A 24,492-nucleotide genomic window follows, 5' to 3' on the forward strand; every position below is an offset into this window, starting at 1 on the left:
AAACTTGATGTGAAATTCAATGGTAGTATGATCACTATTTCCCAATGGATCTTTTACCATGACATTGCTAATTAACCCTGTTTCATAACACAATATCTAAGATAGTTTTATCCCTATTCAGTTCTACAACATATTGCTCCACGAAACTGTCACAAAAGCATTCTACAAATTCATCTTCTAGACCTCTGTTGCCAATTTGATTGTCGCAGTCTATATGCAGATTAAAATCCCCCACAGTTACATGCTCCAATAATTTTCTGTTTAATGTTCATCCAATAATATAACTACTGTTAGGGGGGCTGTAAACTATTCCAACCAGTGTTTTCCGACTCCTGCTATTCCTAATTTCCATCCAAACTGATTCTACTTCATGATTTTCTGAGGCCAGAACCCTTCTTATTAATGTCCTTATGTCATCCTTTACTATCAGGGCTACCCTTCCTCCTTTGCCTCCTAATGATTCTGTGATTCTGTGATTTACTGCAGATATGGTTATCCAGGATCGCAGTGCTCTCCACAAGCTCCCATATACTGCAGCTACAACACATCACCTGCCCTGCCATCCCTACCTAACCTTGATTTATATTTTTAACTAAGGTTAATTAAGGTTTTCATTCACTCAATATTTTTAGTTTCATTAACTAATTAATTAATCTCTTTTAAGTTATTAATTTAATACTACTACTTTCTTATAATCGGACATCTAGTTTGGCTATCTATTCAATGGCCTCCTAAGATGCCGAGTGAAGAAGTGAGATGCCTTCCTCAACAGTTCTTAGTGATGTAATTGCACTAGAGAGGTTACAGAGGAGATGTATGAGGATGTTGTCGAAACTGGAAAAATGCAGCTATGAGGAAAGATTGGATAGGCTGGGGTTGTTCTCCTTGGAACAGAGAAGGCTGAGGGAAGATTTGATTGAAATGTACAAAATTGTCAAGGGCCTGGATAGAGTGGATAGAAAGGGCCTATTTATCTTAGCAGAGAGGTCAGTGACTAGGGGGCATAGCATTAAAGTGATTGGTAGAAAGATTAGAGGGGAGATGAGGAAAAATGTTTTCATCCCAAGGGTGGTGGAGGTCTGGAACTCACTGCCTGTAAGGGTAGTAGAGGCAGAAACCCTCAACTTATTTAAAAGGTGTCTGAATATGTACCTCAAGTGCCGTAACCTGCAGGGCTACGAACCAAATGCTGGATGGTGGGATGAGGCTGGGTGGCTCATTTTTTGACCGGCACAGACACGATGGGCCAAGTGGCCTCTTTCTGTGCCTTAAATTTTCTATGATTCTGTGATTTTATTCTATGGTGTGTTCCATGGTCTGGGACTCATGGCCACAATCGCACTTCGTGTTGTTCCTCATCTTCCACTTGTGTAGCAGGTGGGCGCATCATCCACGCCCTGTGCAGATTCAGTTGAGCATTGTTCACTGTCTTCAAGAGAGGTCGTAGCCAGGGACCTCTGCTGTTGGGTCAGTGATGAGGTGTTTGTTTTTTAATGCTGCATGTGTCCCATGATTCTGTCCATCTGGATTGGGTTGACACCAGCTGCATGAATATTAACTGCTGTTTCCCAGAGTGGCCAGCATGATTTTAAGCTCATTCTTAGTAGGTGTTTCAATCATGTAATAGCTACCGTTTCCCAGCTCTTAATTTAAACCATTGCCCTAGCTTAAAGAGAAAAAAAAAAGTAATACTCACCAACCAGTCACCTACCAGCTATCTTGTAATGTCAGTCCTGGATTATTCGCAGGTTTCTGTCAGCGCAGTGGCAGAATACCTTTAGTTTCCACTTAGGAAAAGTGAAAGGCAGCTGGGATTTCTACTTTAGATTGCTATCACTTGGAAAGTGTACGGATGTAGATATTGAGTGAGGATAGGATTGGCCTTGCTTGTCTTGCCTTTAACAGTTATATTGTCTTTTGATAGACTCTGTTTAGGCTCATGCATAAAGAAGGAACACTTTTGACAGAGGTTTTGAAATGCTGCCAGTGCCTATGGAACTGTACAGCGGAAAGGACGGACAGAGGAACAGAGTTGAGGTCAATATATGCAGGCATATTCTGTCAGAGCAACCAAGCAGCTCATTGCTAAGCACTGGTAAAAGCTACACTACCTACATCAGTTCCTTTGTAAGTTGCTGACATTAATATATATTAATGGTCACAGAGCCATTAAGTCTTGAAATAAAATTATAGATCAGCCCTGCAATAATTATTAAGACATTGTGGTACATTTCCTTCATTTTCTAATTTTAGTAAAAAAAAATTGGGTTCAGTATAAAGAAATGTTTCCACTTTGTGTCTGTTTTTCTTGAAATTAGCAAATGGAGGAAAATATATTCCCAGTCTTTGAAAGTATTGTCTGATGCAGATCTAGGCGCACAGTGAATAGAATGGTAGCTCCAGTCTGCAAGAAATCGTATTGACAAATAATGGAATTTCTGACCTCGTTCAATGGAGATAGAAAACGCCTGCCACAAACAGAACTTTTTTGATAAATTTCCAGATGATTTCAATTTGCATGACTTAAGTGATCATTTTCCCTGATGTGTTTTTAAAATCTGTATGAAACTGCCCTCCACCAGCAGATTCATTTAAATGGTGAACTAGTAGCTAAAGCTCCAAGACCTTTTGACAACTCTCTTGACAGCAGACTTTAACTGCACTCTTTCATGCCTTTTTAATATTTGAAAGAACTCCAGGAGGATATTCCATAATAACCTTTATTTGAAAGATTTTTATCTTCCTTATGGAGGCCAGAAAATATATGTTTTATCAACAGGAATTAAAGAAGATGGGAACTGTTGACATCAGGTCCTTGCAGACTGCTACCCACTGTTTATTTCCATATAATTGGTCTTTGGACAGACCAAGCAAGTGCTATATTTTCTCATGAAGCAAGGTTGCTAGCAAATGTCTCTATATTATAATAATAAGCCATGGCCTTTTGTTTTAAATGTCAGTCTGTACAGCAACAAAAACATGATTTACAAGGATTTACCTCTGTGTAAATAGAAGTGCCCTTCAACTATAGATTATTAATAAGTAGGAGCCAACAACACTAAATCCTTTGGAACAGATATTGGATAAAGAATATCACACAGTCTTACTGTGCTATTATCCTTTAATGGATGTTCCAGATTATGAATTACCTAAAGAAAAAATCAATGATATTTAAATCCATTTTAAGATCAGATAGCCTGGCTTTCATCTAGTTGATGTGAAATAGAGAAAATAATTTTCTTACTATTAAAAGCATCTGTATGAAGCAGATATTGGAAACATCAGGGTTAAAGGTCAGTTCTCATTCCCATTAAGTTTTAAAATGAGGCCCACTGTCTTAGTGGAAAAATATGTCTTAAATATGTATTTGCTTGTGAACACACAGCAAAATGGTAAACATTTAAGTGCACCACTTGCATGTGATGTAACAATAGTGATTTTTTGACATTTCTGCCTCCATAAACAGCAAAACGTTTACCAGATACTTTTTCATGCAGATCAAACCCTTTAACATCCTACTTTTCTTTCACATTTATCTAATGCAACTATTTTCTCTGTGTATTCAGTAGTTACATTTATACATTGGAACATCTCAGTGCACTTTCTTCTGATGTATTACTTCTGTGATACAATGACTGTTATATTTGGGCAAGCATGGCAGCCAGTGGTTGCCCCCAGGATGCTGCCAGGATATCCCTTAAGGTGATGTTGACATGTTATCTTGACATATTCCTTGTGTCTCGCATAAACATGACTGTCCAATAATAGCCATGAAGGCTAATCTTCAAAGTAATATTCCTAATTATATTTTTTCTGATATTACTTTTTTTGTAGGACAGCTCCCTTTACTTGCAGTCTTCTAGGAATGTTACAGTGAGCATCCGCAATAGTCAGGATCAGACTGTTACCCAATTAAATACAGGTAAGCATGAATATCATGGAGCGACCATAGCACTCTGTTGTCAGACACTTTCTAGCTGAATATGCTGGAAATAACTATAAAGAAGATTGACACTTTTGCTGATCTGATGTTTTGATGTGCTGTGTGGTTACTCATGATTTTGCAGTTGCAGCTTTCTCAATATAAGGTGTTCCTAATCTTCACCTAGAAGCTGGGGGCAGAAGCTGAAGGAATTGAGGGGCGGGACAAAGTCTTACGAAATGTTTCCTCTCAGAGAGGGAGAAGCCAAAAAAAGGACGTACACGTTGCAGCAAGTCTCCTGCCCACCACCTTAGGAAACTAGTTGCTAAATTGATCTTCAAAGGAGAAGATTTGATACGTCATAAAAACGTTTTTAGATTCAGTTTCAATCTTCATTATTATTACATAAAAATCTCCCTCAGTTTATTTCGTGGTAGACATTAATGGTTGGGTTTTCTGTCTTCGTGTGTAAGCTGGATGGATCACCAGCACATACTCCTTCATGTTTGGTTCAGCTTTCTATGCCTCTTGAACTCCAAATCTTATGCAGATTGCTATGGGAACTGAAGAACTGAAACTTCTCAGTGGAGGGGGAGTGGGGAAGAAAAACAATGATGGACTTGTCCCACACCCTCCACTCTCAATATCTTTGTAAGAGTTTTCTTATTGGTACCCTCAGGATAAAGCTGCATTCATGATTGGGAAGGGGTCCCACTTTGACCCTGGTTGTTATAACTACAAGGAACAGAGCAAAGGGAAAAAAATGGACAGTAGCCTGCTTTTCTTCCATCAACACACCACAGTCAAGGCAATTTTAACCCTATTCACCCAAGGGACACTGGTGAAGTGGGCAGTTAAAATCACCCAAGTCACCTAGCTGCTATGGTGTATCAGGAGGTGAACTGCCCTATTTTAACCTGCTCCACTAAGCAGGCAGCAAGTGCGCCCACTCAAAGCTCGCAGGATCCTTTTTAACATATGTATGCCAGGTCCTGACATAGTCATCAGGACCCGACGGCTATTTTTACTCGGAAACCTTTGTGGGATTTGGCAGTAAGTTTCCTACCAGGCCAACCCAGCGAGTAAATGGATCTGGGCCAGATGAAGCCATATGGGATAAGCCTAATTTTTTTTAACTTCCTTTTGTGAGGTCAGAAAGAGCAGTGGTGCTGCTCTGGCCTACACAAGGACATTTTAGACTTTCCCTGCCTCAATCTCGCTATCACCCCCATTCCAAGCCATCCCTCCCCCTTCCCCACCCCCCACCCCACCACTGAGATGATCCGACAGCTGACTTACCTGGTCTCAACGGACAGCCTTCAGGTCGTGCACATTTCTGTCGCTTCCCATCTAGTGCAGTTGAGAAGTTAGTGAGGACTGGGAGTGTTAAAACCTCACGCTTTCTTTGTTGGCTGCAATGGGTGAATTTTGAACTGATATCAAAACTCAGCTGCTGAAAACTGACCAGCAGTTAAAATTGTGCTTCAGTCAAGGATCATTCATAATAAACCCCAGGGTGACAAATATTATTTTTCAATATTCATATGCTTGTTTAACATGTTCCTTCATCCCACTTCTCCCACCCGCCAGTCGTCGTATTGTCAAAGTTACAAGACTATTTCCAGCCAAGTAGATGAATTGGGAACAAAGCAGTTTTTAAACTGTATTAGCATCATTTCTTTGCCAGCTTGCAGCTGTTTCACGTGCACATGTCTAAGGTGACTATTATGAGCTGGTCGAGGGAACAGGAAGAAGAAAAACAAAGCAAAGATGAAGTTTAATTATATGCTTGAAAGAAATACGTCTGAGAGACAACTGAAATTTAACCTTGAGGTACCAGCTGTTGAGACCCAAGGGAAATTATTTTGATATGATTATGGGTTATAATTCCCAGCTTATTTGCCTATAGCAGACCACATGGTGCTTTTCAACTCTGAACAAGCACAAAATATTGTGGTTAACTCCTTTCAGCCCAGGAGTTTCATTAAGTTATCACCACTATCAGCAAAGATCCAATCTGTTTAAACTGGTTGCAACATTTTGGTATTCTTTGTCAATACTGCAGTAACCATCAATAGTTACCAGCTGAATCTTGGTCATGCTGCCAGAAGGATGGAAGGTGTTATGTGAATATTTTATCAGAAAGAGTAAAAAAAAACTCACTAATTCTCTCTCACTAACCTTCTAATGACCAATTATAGAGGAGCACAGGGGCACCATTTGGTCAGGAGTCCCTGTATGGAGCTAGAACTGCAGGAAGACAAATGTATTAACTATTTTTTAGTTAGCTTAGCTAGTTTTAGTGCTAGATGTGTGCAATAGCTTCTTTAAGCTGTTTCAACAACCACAAAATGGTTAGCCAATTGGAGATAAGTTGGGGGGTCGGGGGGGAGGTGGGTTAAGATTTAACTCTGGCAGGGTTACAGAATGAGTGGTCACTGCCCTACTGCCCTTTTTGTATCCTGCCCAAATTTTACCACCAAGGGATGGTTTATAACTGAGAAAAATGTGGGGAAAGAGGGACCTGTTCCATTGGGATGGGTTCCACTTAAACTGGGCTGGGATCAGTGTCCTGGCAAATTGTAAAACTAAGGTTTTGGATACAGCTTTAACTTAAACGATGGGAGGAGGGGTCAGGTGAAGGGAGATTTAGAAATCTAAAGAGAAAAGTTGAGGCAACAGAGCAGTGTAGCAATTTGGGTAAAGACAAACAGAGTGGGACAGGAAGGGACAGAGAGTTTAATGGTAATAGTGGTAATAAAAGGCCAATGCAATGAATAGTGGCAAAAATATAAAGGCTCTTTATTTGAATGCACAAAACATTTTAACAAGATAGACAAACCAGCAGCACAAATAGAGATAAGTGGGTTTGATATAATCGCCATTACAGAGACATGGTTACAAGGTGACCAAAGTTGGGAAATAAATATTCCAGAGTACACAAGATTTTGAGAAGACAAGCAGAACAGAAAAGGAGGAGGAGTAGCACTGACAATAAAGAATGGCATAAGGACAGTAGTAAGAAAGGGTCTTGGCTCAGAAGATCAGGAAGTAGAATTAATATGGGTGGAGATCAGGAAAAACAAGTGTCAGTAGTTTATAGGCCCCCTAATAGTAGTTATAACGTTGGACAGAGCATTAAGCAATAAATAATTGGAGCTTGTAACAAAGGCAATGTAATAATTGTGGGGTCTTTACTACTCTTATAGACTGGACAAATCAAATGGGCAAAGGTAATCTGGAAGATGAGTTTGTAGAATGCTTTTGTGACAGCTCCCTAGAACAATATGTTGTGGAATCAACTAGAGACAAAACGAATACAAAAATAAAATACTGTAGATGCTAGAAATCTTAAATAAAAACATAAAATGCTGGAAATACTCAGCAGGTCAGGCAGCCTCAGAGGAGAGAGAAAGAGTTAACATTTCAGGTCAATGACCTTTCATTAGAAGTCAGAGGTAGGGATAAAGCTATTTTAGATCTGGTATTGTGTAATTAGTAATTTCATAGTTAAAGATCCTCTGTGATACAGTGATCATAATATAATTTTATTTCATATTAAGTTTGAGTGCAACATACCCCAGTTCAAAACAAGAATCTTAAACAAAGCAAATGAAATAGTGTTGAGGAGAGAGCTGGCTAAGGTTGATTAGGTAAATAGACTAAAATGTATTGGTAAATAAAAAGTGGGAAACATTTAAACATTCAAAACGTTCAACAAAAATGCATTTTATTAAAAAACAAAAACTCAGCAAGAATGATCCATCCATGGCTTACTAGGGAAGTTAGGGATTGTATTAAATTAAAAGAAGAGGCTTATAATATTGAGAAGAAAACCAGTGAACCTAAGGATTGGGAGAGTTTTAAAAATCAACAAAGGGTGACCAAAAAGTTGATAAAAAGGGAAAAAAGAATGAGAGTAAACTGGCCAGGGATATAAAAACAAATTCTAAGAGCTTTTACAAGTATATAAAGAGGAGGAGAATAACTAAAGTAAATGTTGGTCCAGAGACAGGAGAAATTATCATGGGGAATGTGGAAATGACAGAGACGTTGAACAAATATTTTATATCTGTCTTCACATACCCGAAATAGAGGGTAACCAAGGGACTAATAAGAGTGAGGAACTTAAGATAATTATCAGCAGGGAAAAAGTATTTGAGAAACTTAACGGACTAAAAGCGAACAAATCCCCAGGACCGCATGGCCTAAATCCTAGGGTTCTAAAGGTAGCTGCAGAGATGGATGCACAGGTTATGATTTTTCAAAATTCCCTGATTCTAGAACAGTCCCAGCACATTGGACATTAGCAAATGTAAGACCACTATTCAAGAAAAGAGGGGGAGAGAAAACAGGGAACTACAAAACAATTAGCCTGACATCAGTTGTTGGTAAAATGCTGGAATCTATTATTAAGGAAGTCTTAACAATGCGCTTGGAAAATCATAGAATGATCAGACAGAGTCAGCATAGTTCTACAAAAGGAAAATTGTGTTTGACAAATTTATTAGAGTTCTTTGAGGAATTAACTAGTAGGGTAGGTAAAGGGGAGCGAGTAGATGTAGTATACTTGGATTTCCAAAAGGCATTCAATAAAGTACCAAACAAAAGGTTAATATGCAAGATAAGGGGCTAATGTATTAGCATGGATGGAGAATTGGTTAACAGACAGGAAGCAAAGAGTAGAGATAAATGGGGCATTTTAAAGCTGGCAGGCTGCAGCTAGTGATGTGTTGCAAGGATCAGTGCTGGAGCCTAAGCTATTTACAATCTATATTAATGATTTAGATGAAGGAACCGAGAGTAATGCATCTACGTTTGCTGAAGATACAAACCTAGGTGGGTATGTAAACTGTCATGAGGACACATGAGGCTGCAAAGAGATATAGACAGGCTAAGTGAGTGGGCAGCAAGGTGATAGATTGAGTATAATGTGGGGAAGTATAAGATTATTCATTTTGGTAGTAAGAACAGAAAAGCAGAATATTTTTTAAAAGGCATGGAGCTTCTAAATGTTGATGTTCAGAGAGACGTGTGTGTGCTCATGCAAGGAACACAGAAAGTTAGCATGCAGGTACAACAAGCAATTAGGAAGGGAATTGGTATGTTGGCTTTTATTGCAAGGAGACTGGAGTACAAGAACAAGGAAGTCCTGTTACAATTGTATCAGGCTTTGGTGAGACCACACTTGGAGTACTGTGCACAGTTTTGGTCTCTAAGGAAGGATGGCCTTGCATTGGAGGCTGTACAGCAAAGGCTCACTAGGTCGGTTCCCTGGGATGAGAGGGTTGTCATGCGATGAGAGGCTGATTAAATTGGGCCTTTACTGTCTGGAGTTTAGAAGAAAAGGAACATACAAGTTTCTGAAGGGGCTTAACAGGATAAACATTGATATGTTGTTTCCCCTGGCTGGGGAATCTAGAAAATGGGGTCACAGTCTCAGGATAAAGGGTGATCATTTAGGACTGAGATGAGGAGAAACTTCTTCACTCAGAGGGCTGTGAATCATTGGAATTCTCTACCCCAGAGGGTGTGAATACTCCTTCGTTGTTTCTATTCAAGGCTGAGATAGACAGATTTTTGATCTCTCAGGGAATCAATGGATATGGGGAGGGGGCAGGAAAGTAGAGTTAAGGCTGAAGAACAGCCATGATCTTATTGAATGGCAGAGCAGGCTTGAGGTACTGTATGGTCTACTGCTGCTCCTTCTTATGTTCTTATGGAAAGTGGCTAACTGATTGCATTTCTGAATGTAACATCCGTTACTCCATTCTAATGTCTTGTAATTCTTTGTGTTTGTCTGCAGGAAGTGAAGCTATAGAAGCACGTGGCAAGCGATTTGAAGTCAACTCAAATACCAACAAGCTATTGTTTTCAGCGGAGGACAGTGAAGTGGTTGTTGGTGCTGATCGCTTACGAGTCTTAGGTATTCATACATTTCTAAGCCTGCACAGCTCTAAAATGTGTCTTTTCTTAAACTTTACTGTGCTTAGAAATGGGGGAGATTTTCCGATGAATGATCCTTTGGTAGGAACATTTGAGGTGCTCAAACCAAAAGATCGGCAAGAGAAAATTTCTCCCAATAATTTTTCAAAGACCTGTGAGTAACCAGTAAAATCAAAAACACCAAGCCAAAGAAATGTATAAAGCAGTCTAACAAAAAGGGAATGTGTATAAGATATTGACAGCCGGAAGATTTCAATGTCGAACGTCTCACAGCAGAATTAACAGCTTCAGTTTGGCAGTATTTGGCAGTAAGAAGCAACTTGCCAGGCATCTGAATGAGATCATTTTAATATGTTTCCAGCATATCACTAGAAGCCAAGGCTGTTGTATAAAATTCAAAAGAATGATAAAATTTAATTGCTGCTCTGCGCCACTTCTACACACAGAAGATGCAGGAATTTTCTAAAAGTGGCTGTGGGGTAGAAATAAATTTGGCAACGCCTCATTACCAGGGGCTCTACCTCTTCGTAAATGGTGCTGCAAACAGTTAATGTGGTGTGACAAATGGGGGAGAATGGAAGAGCTCCAGAATGAGAAGCTACCAGTGCGTTTCATTAAAATGTGCACAGATCATTTTTGCTGCACTATAAAAGGAATAGAATTGATCCTTTTATTAACTGAGGAAGCGCTATGTGTGACACAAATAATGAGTGAGGTTATCTGTAATCATAGGAATTGACAGCACAAAATAGAAACTTACCAGAGGTAAGATTTCCTCTGTGTGCTGCTTACAGGGAAATCATAAGCAGGTGATGCATGGGATGCTTTGCCAAAGGAATAGTTGAGATGCGACCATTGCATTCTTTAAGGGAAAAATAGATAAATAATTGAAGCCAGGAGAGATGTGTAGCCAGGGCAAGTAGGATCAGTTACAGAATGTTTCATCAAAGAGCCAGGAAAGACACAATGGGCCAAATGGTTTCCACCTGCGCTGTAAATTTATATGATTCTTTGGTTCACAATAGTGATCAGCTGAATATTTTTCTCCTGTGTATCAAAGACATGTTGCTATTCATTCTGAATAGTGTGGAAGTATGAGAGATTATTACAATGACAGTGGAAGATCAGAAAAAGATATCTTTGAAAGCTGTTGGCAGTGTGTATGATGGTATAATTGGGGAAAAAAGTGAAGGAGGTCACTACAAAAAAGTGTGAGGAACTTTACTGAGCAGAAGTAGAGATTGGAGCTAGGACTGTTAAACCAATTCTCTGACCCACTTTTGCTGTTTATAATCCTGAACACTGTAAGAGAAGCCTTGCCCTCAAATTCTAACTCAGCTGCCTTGCCAATCCAACCAAAAAGGGAAATTTTTAATGTAAAGCTGACAAAGATTCTCTAAAGGATTAATTAGTTCCAATTAATGTGTAAATCACATCAAAATAAAACAGGCAGATGCCAATTGGCCATAATTGCTTACATTACCATGGTATAATGGTGAAAGGACAATTAAATTGAAAAAAATCCTAATTAATGTCCCCAGTATTATAGTACTTGGAAATTATCATCTCCCCAAAGAGATCATTAGGAGCTCAGATATGAACGCAAAACATTTCTGTTACCCATCATCAATCTGCTTATTGTTCCCAACAGGTTCTAAGAATACTCAAGAGGGTTTATTCCATTATATCGTCCTGACCAAATGTTTTAATGCAAACGTTTAAATGATGACTACACTTAGGGGAAGATAGAAACCTAGAAACATAGAAAAATAGGAGCAGGAGTAGGCCATTCGGCCCTCTAAGCCTGCTCCACAATTCAATACGATCATGGCTGATCATCCAAACTCAGTAACCTGTACCGCTTTCTCCCCGTATCCCTTAATCCCATTAGCCCTAAGAACTATATCTAACTCCTTCTTGAATATATTTAATGATTTGCCCTCACCTGCTTTCCATGGTAGAGAATTTCACATGTTCACCACTCTCTGGGTGAAGAAATCTCTCCTCATCTGAGTCCTAAATGGCTTACCCCTTATCCTTAGTCTGTGACCCCTGGTCCTAGACTCCCCCGCCATCGGGAACCTCCTTCCTGCATCTAGTCTGTCCAGTCCTGTTAGAATTTTTAGGTTTCTTTGAGATCCCCTCTCATTTTTCTAAACTCTAGTGAATACAAGCCTAATCGACCCAATCTCTCTTCCTACATCAGTCCTGCCATCCCAGGAATCAGTCTGGTGAACCTTCGCTGCACTCCCTGCATAGCAAGAACAGCCTTCCTCAGATAAAGAGACCAAAACTGCACACTATACTACAGATGTGGTCTCACCAAGGCCCTGTATAACTGCAGCAAGACTTCCTTGCTCCTGTGCCCAGTGGAGGAAGGCAGGTTCAACAAAAAGCCACATTTTCTTAACGTCCAATCCACAACCACTTAAGCTCTGATTAGTCTTCAAAAGAGTCTTCAACAGAACTACAATCTGGCAGTCAGTTTTAATGCAGAGTGTGTTTCAGGCAGGTGGGAAGAGAGTGGAAAACACAATCGCGGCCTAAATTTGAGGCCCACAGTATTTTAACTGTTGGGCCATATCTGCATGCCGCCAGTAACCAGCTTCTCTTGGCTAGTTAAAATGGGATTGGAGTTCTGTTGACATAATAGGACCTCGATTAGTAAAAATTTATGAAGGCCGCATCTACTTTAGGCAGATTTTTCATCCACCTGCAAAACCCTGCAGGTCAAAATGGGAAATGACACAAAAAGGTCGAGTTACGAGTGGGTAAGAAATCCCCTCGTTTTAAGTACCCGCTTCTGATTCCTTGGTCCTGTTTCCCGGTTCAGTGCATGGGCAAAGTTAGAAGTTTTTCCAAGTTTGTCATTGGGCAGCAGATAATACTGATCAGTATTGAGATTATGTGTTACTTGTCATTGCACAGAGGGATATAATAACTATCCCACTAATCTTTTGGGTGAATTTTAGTCCATGTCAAGTCAGATATGTCAGCCCTGTAGTATAGAATATTTTTCAAGTTTCTGCACTGGTCAGTCTTATGAATTCCTGGGTGAGATTGCAAATTGCTTTATATGCACAATTTCACAATGAGCCCATACCTATTTAGGACTGAACTGAAGCTAGCTCAAACTCAATCCATACATTACAGATAGCACAGAGGACGCTTTCATGCAGTTAGTCCAGGCGCGATGCAAACTCAGGTCCCAGAAATGAAATAACTATGTGCTAAAACATAGCACCACCCAGGCCATGGTCAGAGAGTTCTTGTAGGATTGCTATTACCCAGCTGTTGAGCCATTGCAATGGCATGCAAAGTGCACTGAAGCCATCAATGGGAACTTAAAGAAACCTGGATACATGACCATATGTTGTATGGATCATTTAACAGAAACCCTTAACTATTCACTTGGGAGGAGACTGTTTGGAGAGAAAATCATCCACCTTTGCTGCAGATGGTGGTGAGTTTGCTGTAAGTCAGCCAGCTGAAAATCCGTTCTTTTCAATTCTCCCATTTCTCCTGAACAGAAGGGGGATCTTAAATTTGGAAACGTCTACTTACTCGTGGTGCAAAAGTCAACTCTCTTCTGTGTGTAACAGTCCTGAATGAAATCAGTTTGGGGCTAGTTCCTAATTGGTCTAGGCCCATGGCGAAAGCTGAATATAACGCAGCAGAAATTGGAAAAAAAATAAACAATCTCATTAGTCTGTGCAAAAACTGGGGAAAAAATTTCCATTCTACAGGATTGCCATATCCCACACAAAGGCATAAGCACAAAAAACATCACCCCAAAAATTTACTAAACACAGTCGAGTTAGACAGTCTAAAAAGCACATCGCTCTAGGTAGCTACAGAATAAAGCTCCCTCTCTAGTGTCCCAACAATGATCCGAACTTGAATTAATACCATCAACATCTGCACCACTGGAATACAATACTTGGTTTAAGTAAGAGCCAAAGATGCAAAATGTACAAGTAGCAAGGAATGGATCAAAACGCAAATTCTGCAAGCAGATTGTACTGATACTGCACTGAAGCCATGACTGCTTTTCTTGCTACTTTGGCTGCTCTCTGTGGAATGGTGAATTTAATGATTCTTGATTTGAATCCAGAGGCACTGAGCCAACAGAACCAGTTAACATGGAATCATAGGTGTGATGATATTCATTAAACTTTGCAGACATCTGCTGTCTGCACCAGTTTAGAGAGACTCCTAGAGCTTTTTCTCTTTGAAATGGTATCATCTTGAAATGATGAGAAATTATTGCAGCATACCTGACCTTACGGGAGAGGTGTTGACACACTGGCATAAACAGATCTTGTGTATATTGAGAGCTATTTTTAATCAGCACTCCCAACAAAAGGAACACATATGTTTAGCTTAACCTATGTGGTTTGAAGCAATTCCAGGGTTAAGTTTTTGTACATTGTTACTTGAAGATAAACTGTTTTCACCTGCTCTCTCTATTACTCATCAACTTTAGTTGGTATGAAACCCACTCTGAGTCAGCTGTTAACAAATCTGTGAATGTGGTCTGATAGTCATACTGATTTTCTTGTTCTATGGGAAGTCCTTGCTATCGACTCAGTGCCCACCTGTAATGATACAGTCAACAGCAGAAATTCAGTGAAGTGGGAGAGTTAAACCAATGTCTATCTGCCTGCCATTATGTCTTAGTATCTTCACCTCTTGGTTCTTAATTGGGGACAGTTGGTGGCTGAGATTGATTATAAAAGAAGATCGATAAATAAATATATAAGTAGCCAAGAGAGGAGGTAACCTTGTGATAGAAATAAGGGGACTTATAAAACTGTTCACCTAGAATTTCCACAGGGTCTTTCCCAATTTTCCACTATGAATGTGGAAATGGAAGTTACAGCAGAAGATCAGGAACCCCTGTGAAAATTCTACTTTTCCGTTTATTGAGGGAATTCCTTGCTGTTAGAGCTCTCAATCATCATCATGAAAAGTTATTTTGGTCTTACTTTCCAATTCAATCTCCATGTATACACACCATCCAAGCCTATACAGTTACATTCAACTGAGATTAGCCATAAGCACAGCACTGAACACTTTTTATTCCCATGTATTTCAAGAGGGAATAAATGTCTTATCTACATCCCGATAGAAAATGAAGATGTGTCCACATAGCATTCTTAGGCTGAGAGGCATAGATCTAGAGTATAGGCTTAAGGACCCTTCTCAAAAACCTGCATGAGGCTGCGTTAGAAGGGAGGAGGAAAGAGCTTTATGCTGAAGGTAACCCTTATAAGTAACAGTCTCCTTATGTAATAACATTCATTTTGTTACAGCGCAGTTGTCATTGTGTTGGCCCCATTCTCATTTATCCACAGTTGGAGACAGAAATTATCATGCAAGGTGCTTTTACAAGTACAGATCGATATCAGTTCAGTACAGTTTTACCATTTTTCTCTCCTTCTCTTGGCACCAAAGATTTCCTTTTATAAGTCTGTTTCAAGTAGCAGTTCCACTCAGAGACCCAGTGATGAGTGTCATCTGTGTTAATATGGATGAGGAAGAAAAGAGGATCAAGATTAGATCCTTTGAAAACTCCAGAGGTGGCAGAATGGGGATGGGGAGAAACCATTGCAGGAGACGCGCTGGCTATAATTGTCATACCGGACAGTGACCATAAAAGTGTGTGTTGCAAAAACTTTGACTCTATAAAAAAATAACACTTTTGTTGAATTAACTGCACCTGAAGAATGCTTTTGTGAGCCACATTTCAGCACTCCTGCAGCCTTCCAGCCTGACCTTCATTAAACTCATTTCTGAGGCTGCTTACAGCATGCTGACATGATGGATCTGTGTCTTCATTAGTTAAAGTTATTTTTCTTGTCAAATGAGATTCATCATAACATTTAAAATTTACAAAAATGGAACAAAAACTTGCTATTTGTAACATGCAATAGTATCCTTTGAAAACTGGTTCTGTGCTGACTACCATTACAACAACTTAAAATGGATTTTTTTAAGTCTCTCCGGACCATACACTTTAAGCAGGTGAGAGAGATGCCCCTGGGCCTTTTCCATTGCCAATCTAAAACCAGAAGGTGTAATTGGCACAGAGGCTCTCTTTGAACTCTTCCTTCCCTCTACTGTGATGAGGTTTCTGCCCTCAATTTAACACCTCCCTCTGTTCAGCAGGGTTCCAAAAACTTAGCAAGTGTGAAAACTGATAGGCAGGGTCCATTCTTGTAGCATTTTATACCACAGAGCTTTGGAGTTGCTATCTCTGTCATTATGCAGCTTTTAAAAAGGAAACTCTGGTGGTGAAATTGGTCTCCGTCAGCAGTGTGAAACATGCTCGTAGAGAATTGGCAGCCCCCTTTTACACCGCAGCAGCTAATCTTCGTTACGTAAAACGGGCTGCTGATTTGTTATGAACCCGTTTCCCACTGCTGATGTAGACCAATTTCAGTACAATTATCTTCATTGTACATCTAATATATAGAGAAATTTTGGGGGTAGAACTCAACTTCAACATGGGGATAAAATAGGCGGCAGCGGATCAACCGTATGTTATACACCCTACCTTTCGGGCAAAGTGTATAACCAGCAGCTAGTCCACTGCCTCCATCTTGCACCCTTGCTGAAAGTTCATTTTACCCGATCTTGTATCTAGCCTGAATGTATCATGCTTCTAACATCACACTTCAACTGAACATTTGTAAAAGAATGTTTCATTTCTTGTTGACTTCTTTGACCCTGATAACCTCGCCCTCACCTAAAGGCAGGAGCCAGGGACTCACAAGCATCTCAGCTGACAATATGTACAAATTCTAGATTTTGAATGCTTCCCCACAGACAATACCTGAGTAATGGCCTTAAAAGGAGGGGTGATTTTAGCAGCTGAACAACGCAAGCATGTTCCATGCCTTGGACATGGAAGATAAGCTGCAATTTGAAAAAAAAAATGGAAAATACTACCTCAATCCGTGAATAACTTTCTCCATTCTGGCCCATCAATTTATTAAATCTCTAGACGAAAAGCCCTGTAGAATGTCGCTTTGTCACTCAAAGGGTAATCAAGTGATAGGCCATAATTTCTCTGTAGGTTTGCAGGCTGCATTCACAGCGGTAACTTGCTTCCCACGGATGATATTTCTACAGTATAGCAAGCGTAATATTTTGGATGGATTTTGTTACCTATGTCTACTCTTGTCCCATTAAATATCAGTCATATTCCTAATTTTACAGCATCAACTCTGGCTCAGTTGATAGCACTCTTGCCTCTAAGTCAGAATGTTGTGGGTTTAAGTCCCACTTCAGAGATTTGAGCACAAAAGTCTAGGCTGACACTCCAGTGCAGTATTGAGGGAGTGCTGCACTTTTGGAGATGGCATCTTTCAGTTAAGACATTAAACTGAGGCCCCGTCTGCTCACTCAGGTGGAAGTAAAAAAAATCCTATGGCACTATTTTGAAGAGCAGGGGAGTTCTCCCCGGTGTCCTGGCCTAATATTTATCCCTCAATCAACATCACAAAAATAGATTTCCGGTCATTATCAACAGTGATTACACTTCAAAAGTACTCATTGGCCACCAGATGCTTTGGGATGTCCTGAGATCGTGAAAGGGGCTATATCAATGCAAGTCTTTCATTTCAGCAGATATTTATTTTGCTCTTTAAAAAAAATGATAGTTAAACAACAGATTACTTTTTTTTGAAGCCCTGAAATAAATTACACCTGTATTCACTATCCTATAAGTTCTACATTACACCAATGACCATACTAAGTACTTCATCTGCTGTAAAGTGTTTTGGGTTGTCCTGTGGTCATGAAAGTCACTATGTAAATGCAAGTGTTTCTTTCAGATTGTTACTTTAACTGCTTGCTTTTACTTGGACAATATCACGTGGACACAAGTTGAGCCTGGGTGGTTCCAAGAGTTGCTTCACCAAAATCTTCAAGAACTGATAAGCCTTTGTGCCTCATAAATCTTTAATTATTGCCTGTTTTCTGTTTTTTAAGTCTACAATTTTGGAGGAGTGAGAAAGAGAGAGAGAGAGGTAACTGCTGAGTATCAGTGGTTCTGTGAGTTTGTCCAGTCTGTCCTTATGAATTAGCTGATCTCAGCCAGGGTGGTGATAAGGAAAGTAATATTGCTGTCAGTACCTCAGGGTTAAGAAAGGGGAAATCCTGTAGCATTCAAGATTGTACTTCCTGATTGCTGTGGGAAATGTGCTTGTGGATTTCAGGTGCAGACAGGATTAGGCATGTCTGCGATGCCCTCTTGTGGTCAAATAATCTGCCAATAGTCATTGTCTGGTCTCGAACATGAGTAATGGCTGCTAAGACAAGGTACCAATGAATGGCCAGTGTCTGTGGAAACATAATCCAGAAAGGAAGCATCTTTTCAAAGTGGCAGATGGCTTGCTGCACATAGGGAGACAGAAAATGCTGGAAGTATGGAGCAAGTCAGTCACCATCTGTAAAGAGACAGTATAGCATCTTGCGAGTCGATTATTTCTCAAACTTTACTTCTTATTTGTACAGTCAGTTTGGGAAAAAATGATCTGCTTCAGGATGTGACATTCTCCATTGCTTCCGAGACCGAAGTTGATATGATTTTCTTTTGGTGGTCACTTTGGTGCATCTCTAAAGTGATGGGGCTGAGGTAGACATGTATGTGGAGCAGGAACCAAACCTGTATATCACTGTACTGTGATACTATGCTTTGGTTCTGTAGCACAATCGACCAGTCAGCGGGAGACTCAGCTGATTTTTACAGCAAGACCTCATTAACATGCTACTAGCTGGTTTCTAGTGGACGGGTAGAGTAGAAAATTTCTATGATGTGTCAACAAGATACTTGCTTGTACCTACCTTGTATCCTTATGCACAATACTATTGGGGCACGCTAAAGTAACTAAGTCAAAATTGGGCAAATCTGAATTTTAGTATTTCTTCAGTAACATCAACTCGTCTTTCCCTCCAGGTGCTGAAGGAGCTGTGTTTGAAAGGTCTCTAGAAACACCACATATCCGGGCCGAGCCTTTCAAAGAGCTGAGGTATGAAGTACGCTTTTCCGGTTACTTTTTCTTTTCTCTTTCCTTTCTCTTTTTCCTATTCCCTTCCCTTCTTTCCTCCTCCTCTTCTTATCCTTTCTATTTTCCTTCCCCTTTCCTGTTCTCTTCATTCCTTTATTTTCTCTTCCCTTTCTATTTGCCCTCTCGTTTTCCTTTTGCTTTCTCTTCCCTTTTATCCATAACAGCTTCCTTTTCCCTTTCTCTTTCCTTAACTGTTTCTGTTCCTTTTCCTCATCACATTGAATGTGTTTGATAGGAGCTATATTTTCTGGAGTCAGTCTATTCACGGTCAAAACTGAGATTATGTTGAATGGTAACTGAAGAGAAGTATTGCTCTAGAACTGTTGCCACGATAAAAAGATGTGACAGAAACTTACCCTGTTTATACAGTGAGGGCACAATAACATTCCCATGTGCCACATCTGGCATTACAAATCTATTAGAAGACAGGAAAATACCTGAGACTTTCAGTAGGCCAGGCAGCATCTGTGGAGAGAGCAGGCGAGTTATCGTTAAAGGTGCAGATCTTTCTTCAAAACAGAAGAGTTCACTCCCAAAGCGTTAGTTTATTTATTCTGCCCATAGATGCAGTCTGGCAGCATTATCTGGTGCTGCTTCAGATTTCCAGTAATGTAGTTTTTTGGGATTGTTATATAACAAATCATGGGGATGAAATTGATCGTGGGCAGTAGCACAAAATGAGCAACAGCGAATCAGCCACCCCTTCTACACTCCGTCCCTTTATTTTCCCCATTGAGGTCATGCGGCTGAGTGTAAAACAAGTAGTGATTCATTATCACTCATTTTGCGCTAAAGCTGAAGACCAGTTACACTCCCACAATTGTTTTAAACTCGAGCATTAATAAAAATTAAGATGAAATTGCATTTCAAAAATGTGCACTGCAGTAGAGGCCTGCTTTAGGTCGGGAAAAAGAACCCAACTGAACCACAGCGGGCCCGAGCCTGACCAGGCCCGAGCCCCTCTGATTTTGCCCCGAGCCTGACCCGGCCCGAACCCGCCACTACTCGGCCTGACCCAAGCCCGACCATTCTTTTACTTACCTTCCTGACACCAAACCTGCAAGAAGCTGTATCGCATGCGCGATGACGTCACAGTGACGTCACTCGCTCATTGCACAGACTCAGTTTCAACCTGGACTCCCAGCTCAGGTATGTTTTTTTTTATTTTTAATACTTACCAGCAGAGCACTTACCGTGTGTGACTGGCCTGGCCCGACCCGACTCGATCTGGACTCGGCCCGGCCCGACCCGAGCCCGAAAGCCAGCCCCGGAAGATGGGCCCAACCCGACTAGAATCCGACACATGTCAGGTCAGATAGCAGGCCTCTACACTGCAGCAGCACAAACTTGGGATTCTTCTTTAATAAATGGCCAATTCCTGTGAATCTGTAAAAAAAAAACTTTGGGTTTCTTTTGGTAATGGTCTGTTATTCAATACTTAGAAGGACTCAGTTAAAGAAAGAGGACAATGAGACTAAGTCAACAACATCAACGTTCAATGCCAATGCTTGCTTATTCTTAATAGCATTTTAGTTAGTGTAAGGGAAATATTTGCTGCAATACTTCCATCTGCCAGTAAAAGGACTCTGAAAGTTAGATTCATTGTACTTGAAACCTTGATTTTATCAGTAGAAAGAACAGCTAAAAAGAAGGTCGATGGAACAGTTTTGATCCCGGAACTGAATCTGCACAAGAAGTCACTTGACATATAGGAGATTTATCTTTTAACTGCTTGACACATGGCAAGCTTTCTCTTTAATCGCTTGGAATGCAGCACATTATCCCTTTAATCCTTTGGCATGTAGCAGAATCACATTGTAATTTTGCTTCCCACTGAAGATGTTTACCGTCAAGATATTCCTCACACCGATAATATTGAGGTTTCTAATAAAAGGAATTTAGCTTTTGGGGTCATTTAAATGTGATCTTTTTAAGGTGCAGCTAGAAGAATTGTAACAAATATTTTCCGTACCATTAAATAAAATGTAATTAGCTCTACATCACTGCACCACCCCCCCCCCCCCCCGCCCCCGAAATTTCTACTCCGATCTAGATTTGTACACCCCCTCCCCCCTCCCTTTCGTCCCACTATTGATGCCCATGCTTTCAGCCTTCTAAGCCCCATGCTCTGGAATTTCACCCCTCCATTTCCCCAACTCTAAACCTCCCATTCTTCCCTTGAGCTTATTTAACACTCACCTTCCAAGACCAGACTTTTGGTCACCCCTCTTTGCATCTCCTTCTTTGGCTCCATGCCATTTTTATGGTAGATTACACCTTAGTGAAGTAAGTGGGACATTTTTCGATGTTAAAGATGTAAGTTGTTGTAAGAAGAAGTGATCTTTCAAGGCTTTGATTTCGTCCCATTGCTCTCAGTGGCCAACTAAGCCCTAAGTGTTGATTAACAGACCAAAAGCAAAAGAAACGCAAGGTTTTTAAGATTTACAGGAATCAGTCAATTGTTAAAAAGTCAGAAACCTCAAGCTTTCAAATTCTCTATATACATCTAGGCTTGACATAGGCATCTACTCAAGTTCAGTGCTGTCAGGTACTTACTTAATTAGCTGGTTGTCTGCTTCTTACAGAATGTTACAGACAGGTGGGTAGTGATGTGGGTGACTTCCACTTTTCACTTCTCAGCTGATCGCAGATAGTGTTTTAAAAATAGTGTCTTACTCCCTGAGTGTTTTAAGGGTCAAATAAACAGAAAAACTACAGGTTTTCTCGTAGGTTTAAAAAAAGAAAGATAAATAGTTATTTCTTACACAATAACCAAAAAATGTTCACAACTTCATCCACTCACGCATTCACACACAGGCAACACACACAAGAAAAAATAAAGGGTAGCACGCAATTGGAGATCAATTGTTGTAAATGAGCTCTTTATTTTTAAAAAATCTTTTAGAAGCTTTTCGAGAGGAAATCTTTCAGCAGTGCTGAACATTCATTATCTAGAAAAGGATGAAGTGTCGCACTGCTTGTGGTTAAGCCTCAATCTGAGATTGATGGTGGAAATCCTGGACAACTTTCGCAGGAGGTGTGTTTCAAAGTCACCTTGCAATTTCTCTGCTGCAGTAGTAAAAAGGGTGTTGTCAGTAGGGCTCCTGCTTAACTGGAACTATCTCACAGCTGTTCTGGTTGGAAAAGACCTTCCCTGGCTGTTCTTGCTATCTCTCCAGAGAGATACCTTTTAAGGTAGAAACTTCTCAGGTTGGGGTGTTGGGCAGGTGACTAAGGGCAGTACAGGAGGGGTCATCTGACCTCTACTCCATCTTGCCTGTAGCGTAAATGTGTCCTTTTTTTGCAGTTTAGTTCAACAGTTGATTTTTATTTCAAAATTCCTCCAGTTCATTTCATATTTCATCACTACTCCTTCCGTGAGCGTGACAGGAAGTTGACTCTTACTACCCTATTATCCACTGTGGGGTGTGTTATAGGATCTGGGAGGGTAACATTGGAACTTCCCTGTGATAATCATGTCTTAAGCACCGATACGCCTTTAAACTCTTCGAAGACAGCTCACATACTGGGCAAGGTAATGTTTGCTTTTGATTTGTTAACTGCTTTATTCTGTAGTAGGCAAAAGTTATAGGCTTAGATTTTACAGTGGGGAGTGGGGGGTGGGTGCGGTGGTTGACAGTGAACTGTTGGCGTTCACCATCATTATTCCTCTGAAACCGACCACAACTTCAGGATGTTAGGTATGCACAGGTTAGTGTGGAAATCCTGAAGTTGCGGTCTTTCACTCGGGGTTCTGACACTGACTGTGCTGTGGAACAATCCCCAGAGCCGGCAATCACTAAAATCAGTGAGAACTTCAACTTTCCCACTCTCACATCACTGTTAAAAACCCCATAAAAAGTTATACCTTGTTCAATCAGGTGTAGCTGGGTTTTTAATAACAATGTGATTAATAAAACTTGATGCAAAACAGAACTGGCCCTGAGACAAATAATTTTATGTTCGGGGAGTGCTGTTAAATGATTAATTAGTAGATTTTTTAAACTAAATTTAAATTTATTTTTAGAAAGGATTTTCCAGAATATTTTAGCTTCTACCTTCACCCCATGTGTATGCTCCAATCTTTAATTTGTTCCATGTAAAATGTTTCAAAAGTGATTTCATTTTACTGCTTTTTGTTTCCTGGTTGGTGGGAGGACGGGTCTGTGCAAATCCTTTAATGTGACACCACTGGTAATGCTCAGTAAAGAACGCTGCAATCAGTTGGAGTACCACTGCATGACCATAGAGGTGAAATTCTCACCAGAGAGATTGCTAGATCTCTCAGCGAGGCTGATTTCGTGGTCCGCAGCGAGTGTCCTTGCTTCGCCGCTGACTGCAAACTTCAGGCCATAGACAGTAAACTGCTGTTCATGTGCCTTTACAAAGAATAAGGAACACACGAGAGATAGCCTACTGGGTCATCTAAATTAACTTGAGCACAATCTCTCTTTACCACGTCCTACCATCCAGATCGATCGTTCACTCCCTTTACGGTCCTCTGCTGCTCGATATTTTTGGTGCTTGTCCTGATTTTTTAAACCTCACTCTCTCCCTGGCCTACAGGCATTATAAGAGTTTGTCAATACCATGGTGTTTGATGTATTCTGAGAAATCATCCGCCTGGAATTTCTACAGCAGGTCTCCTAATCTACCGCCATAAGGTGTAATTAGTCATTTATGCCGTTTCTCCGGGGCTCAGTCGAAGTTACAGCAGAGGATTGGAAGACCACCCACCCCCACTAAAACTCTACCCCAATAGCTTTCCAGGCATCTTTTACTAAGAATATATTTTCAAATTACTTATGTTCTAACCTTTTCCCCAGGGAAATAGCCAAAGAATCCTGAACTGTGTCAACTTCCAAACTGTTTAACTCCAGCCTCTATAATCCCAGTTCTCCCTTCACACTCTGGGAAACATACAAAGGCCAAGTTTCTTCTCAGTCCCTTGCTGGAGATGTGTTACATGTGCAGAGGCTACTGTGCAGTCAAATTCCCAGGATCAGACCATTAATATGGCTCTCTTGGGTGAGAATACCCTCTCCCATCCCATTTGTATGCCAATACAGGGCATGTGCCTTCTTCAGGTTAGAGTCCTATTTTCATCGATGAATTCCAGGGTGGAAACCCGACATAATGGGTGTAATTTTCACCGCAGAGGCAGGAAACAGGAGCCAGGTCTACTTTTGGGTCAAAAACCAGCCTCCTGCGGGAAACTGATTAAAATTTAGATTTTCACTAGGGAGAGCCCTTAATTAATATGGAGATGAATTTCCTGTCCAATTAGAGCCAGTAGGGGTGGGAACGGAGTTGGGTCAGATGAAGTGTGGGACTGATTTCGTCTTCCCACGGTAGTCATCACTGAGGCTGCTGGTTGCCCTAAGGGAGAAATCTGCTGATTGTGCCAAAGCCTTCCACGCACCAGAGGGAAGCGAGATGTCACAGGAGACCTGGAGGCCTGACACCCAGGGCAGGGCTGCCCCTTACTTCATTGATGCCGACCTGGATCTAATGTTAGAGGCCGTGAGGGAGACAAGGGTGGCAGGA

General features: G+C 40.6%; 1 protein-coding gene across 2 annotated transcripts in view; it reads left to right on the top strand.

Moving 5' to 3' along the window:
• Positions 1 to 24,492, top strand: part of sgcd (sarcoglycan, delta (dystrophin-associated glycoprotein)) — a 244,467-nt gene that overhangs the window by 176,276 nt on the left and 43,699 nt on the right. For both annotated transcript variants that reach the window (XM_068043858.1, XM_068043856.1), the window contains exons 4-6: positions 3,835 to 3,922; positions 9,729 to 9,848; positions 18,834 to 18,906. In XM_068043858.1, the coding sequence (XP_067899959.1) occupies positions 3,835 to 3,922; positions 9,729 to 9,848; positions 18,834 to 18,906 (281 nt within the window). The remainder of the gene's footprint in view (positions 1 to 3,834; positions 3,923 to 9,728; positions 9,849 to 18,833; positions 18,907 to 24,492) is intronic.

Source organism: Heterodontus francisci, chromosome 12 (assembly GCF_036365525.1).
Source record: "Heterodontus francisci isolate sHetFra1 chromosome 12, sHetFra1.hap1, whole genome shotgun sequence".
Classification (NCBI taxonomy): domain Eukaryota; kingdom Metazoa; phylum Chordata; class Chondrichthyes; order Heterodontiformes; family Heterodontidae; genus Heterodontus; species Heterodontus francisci.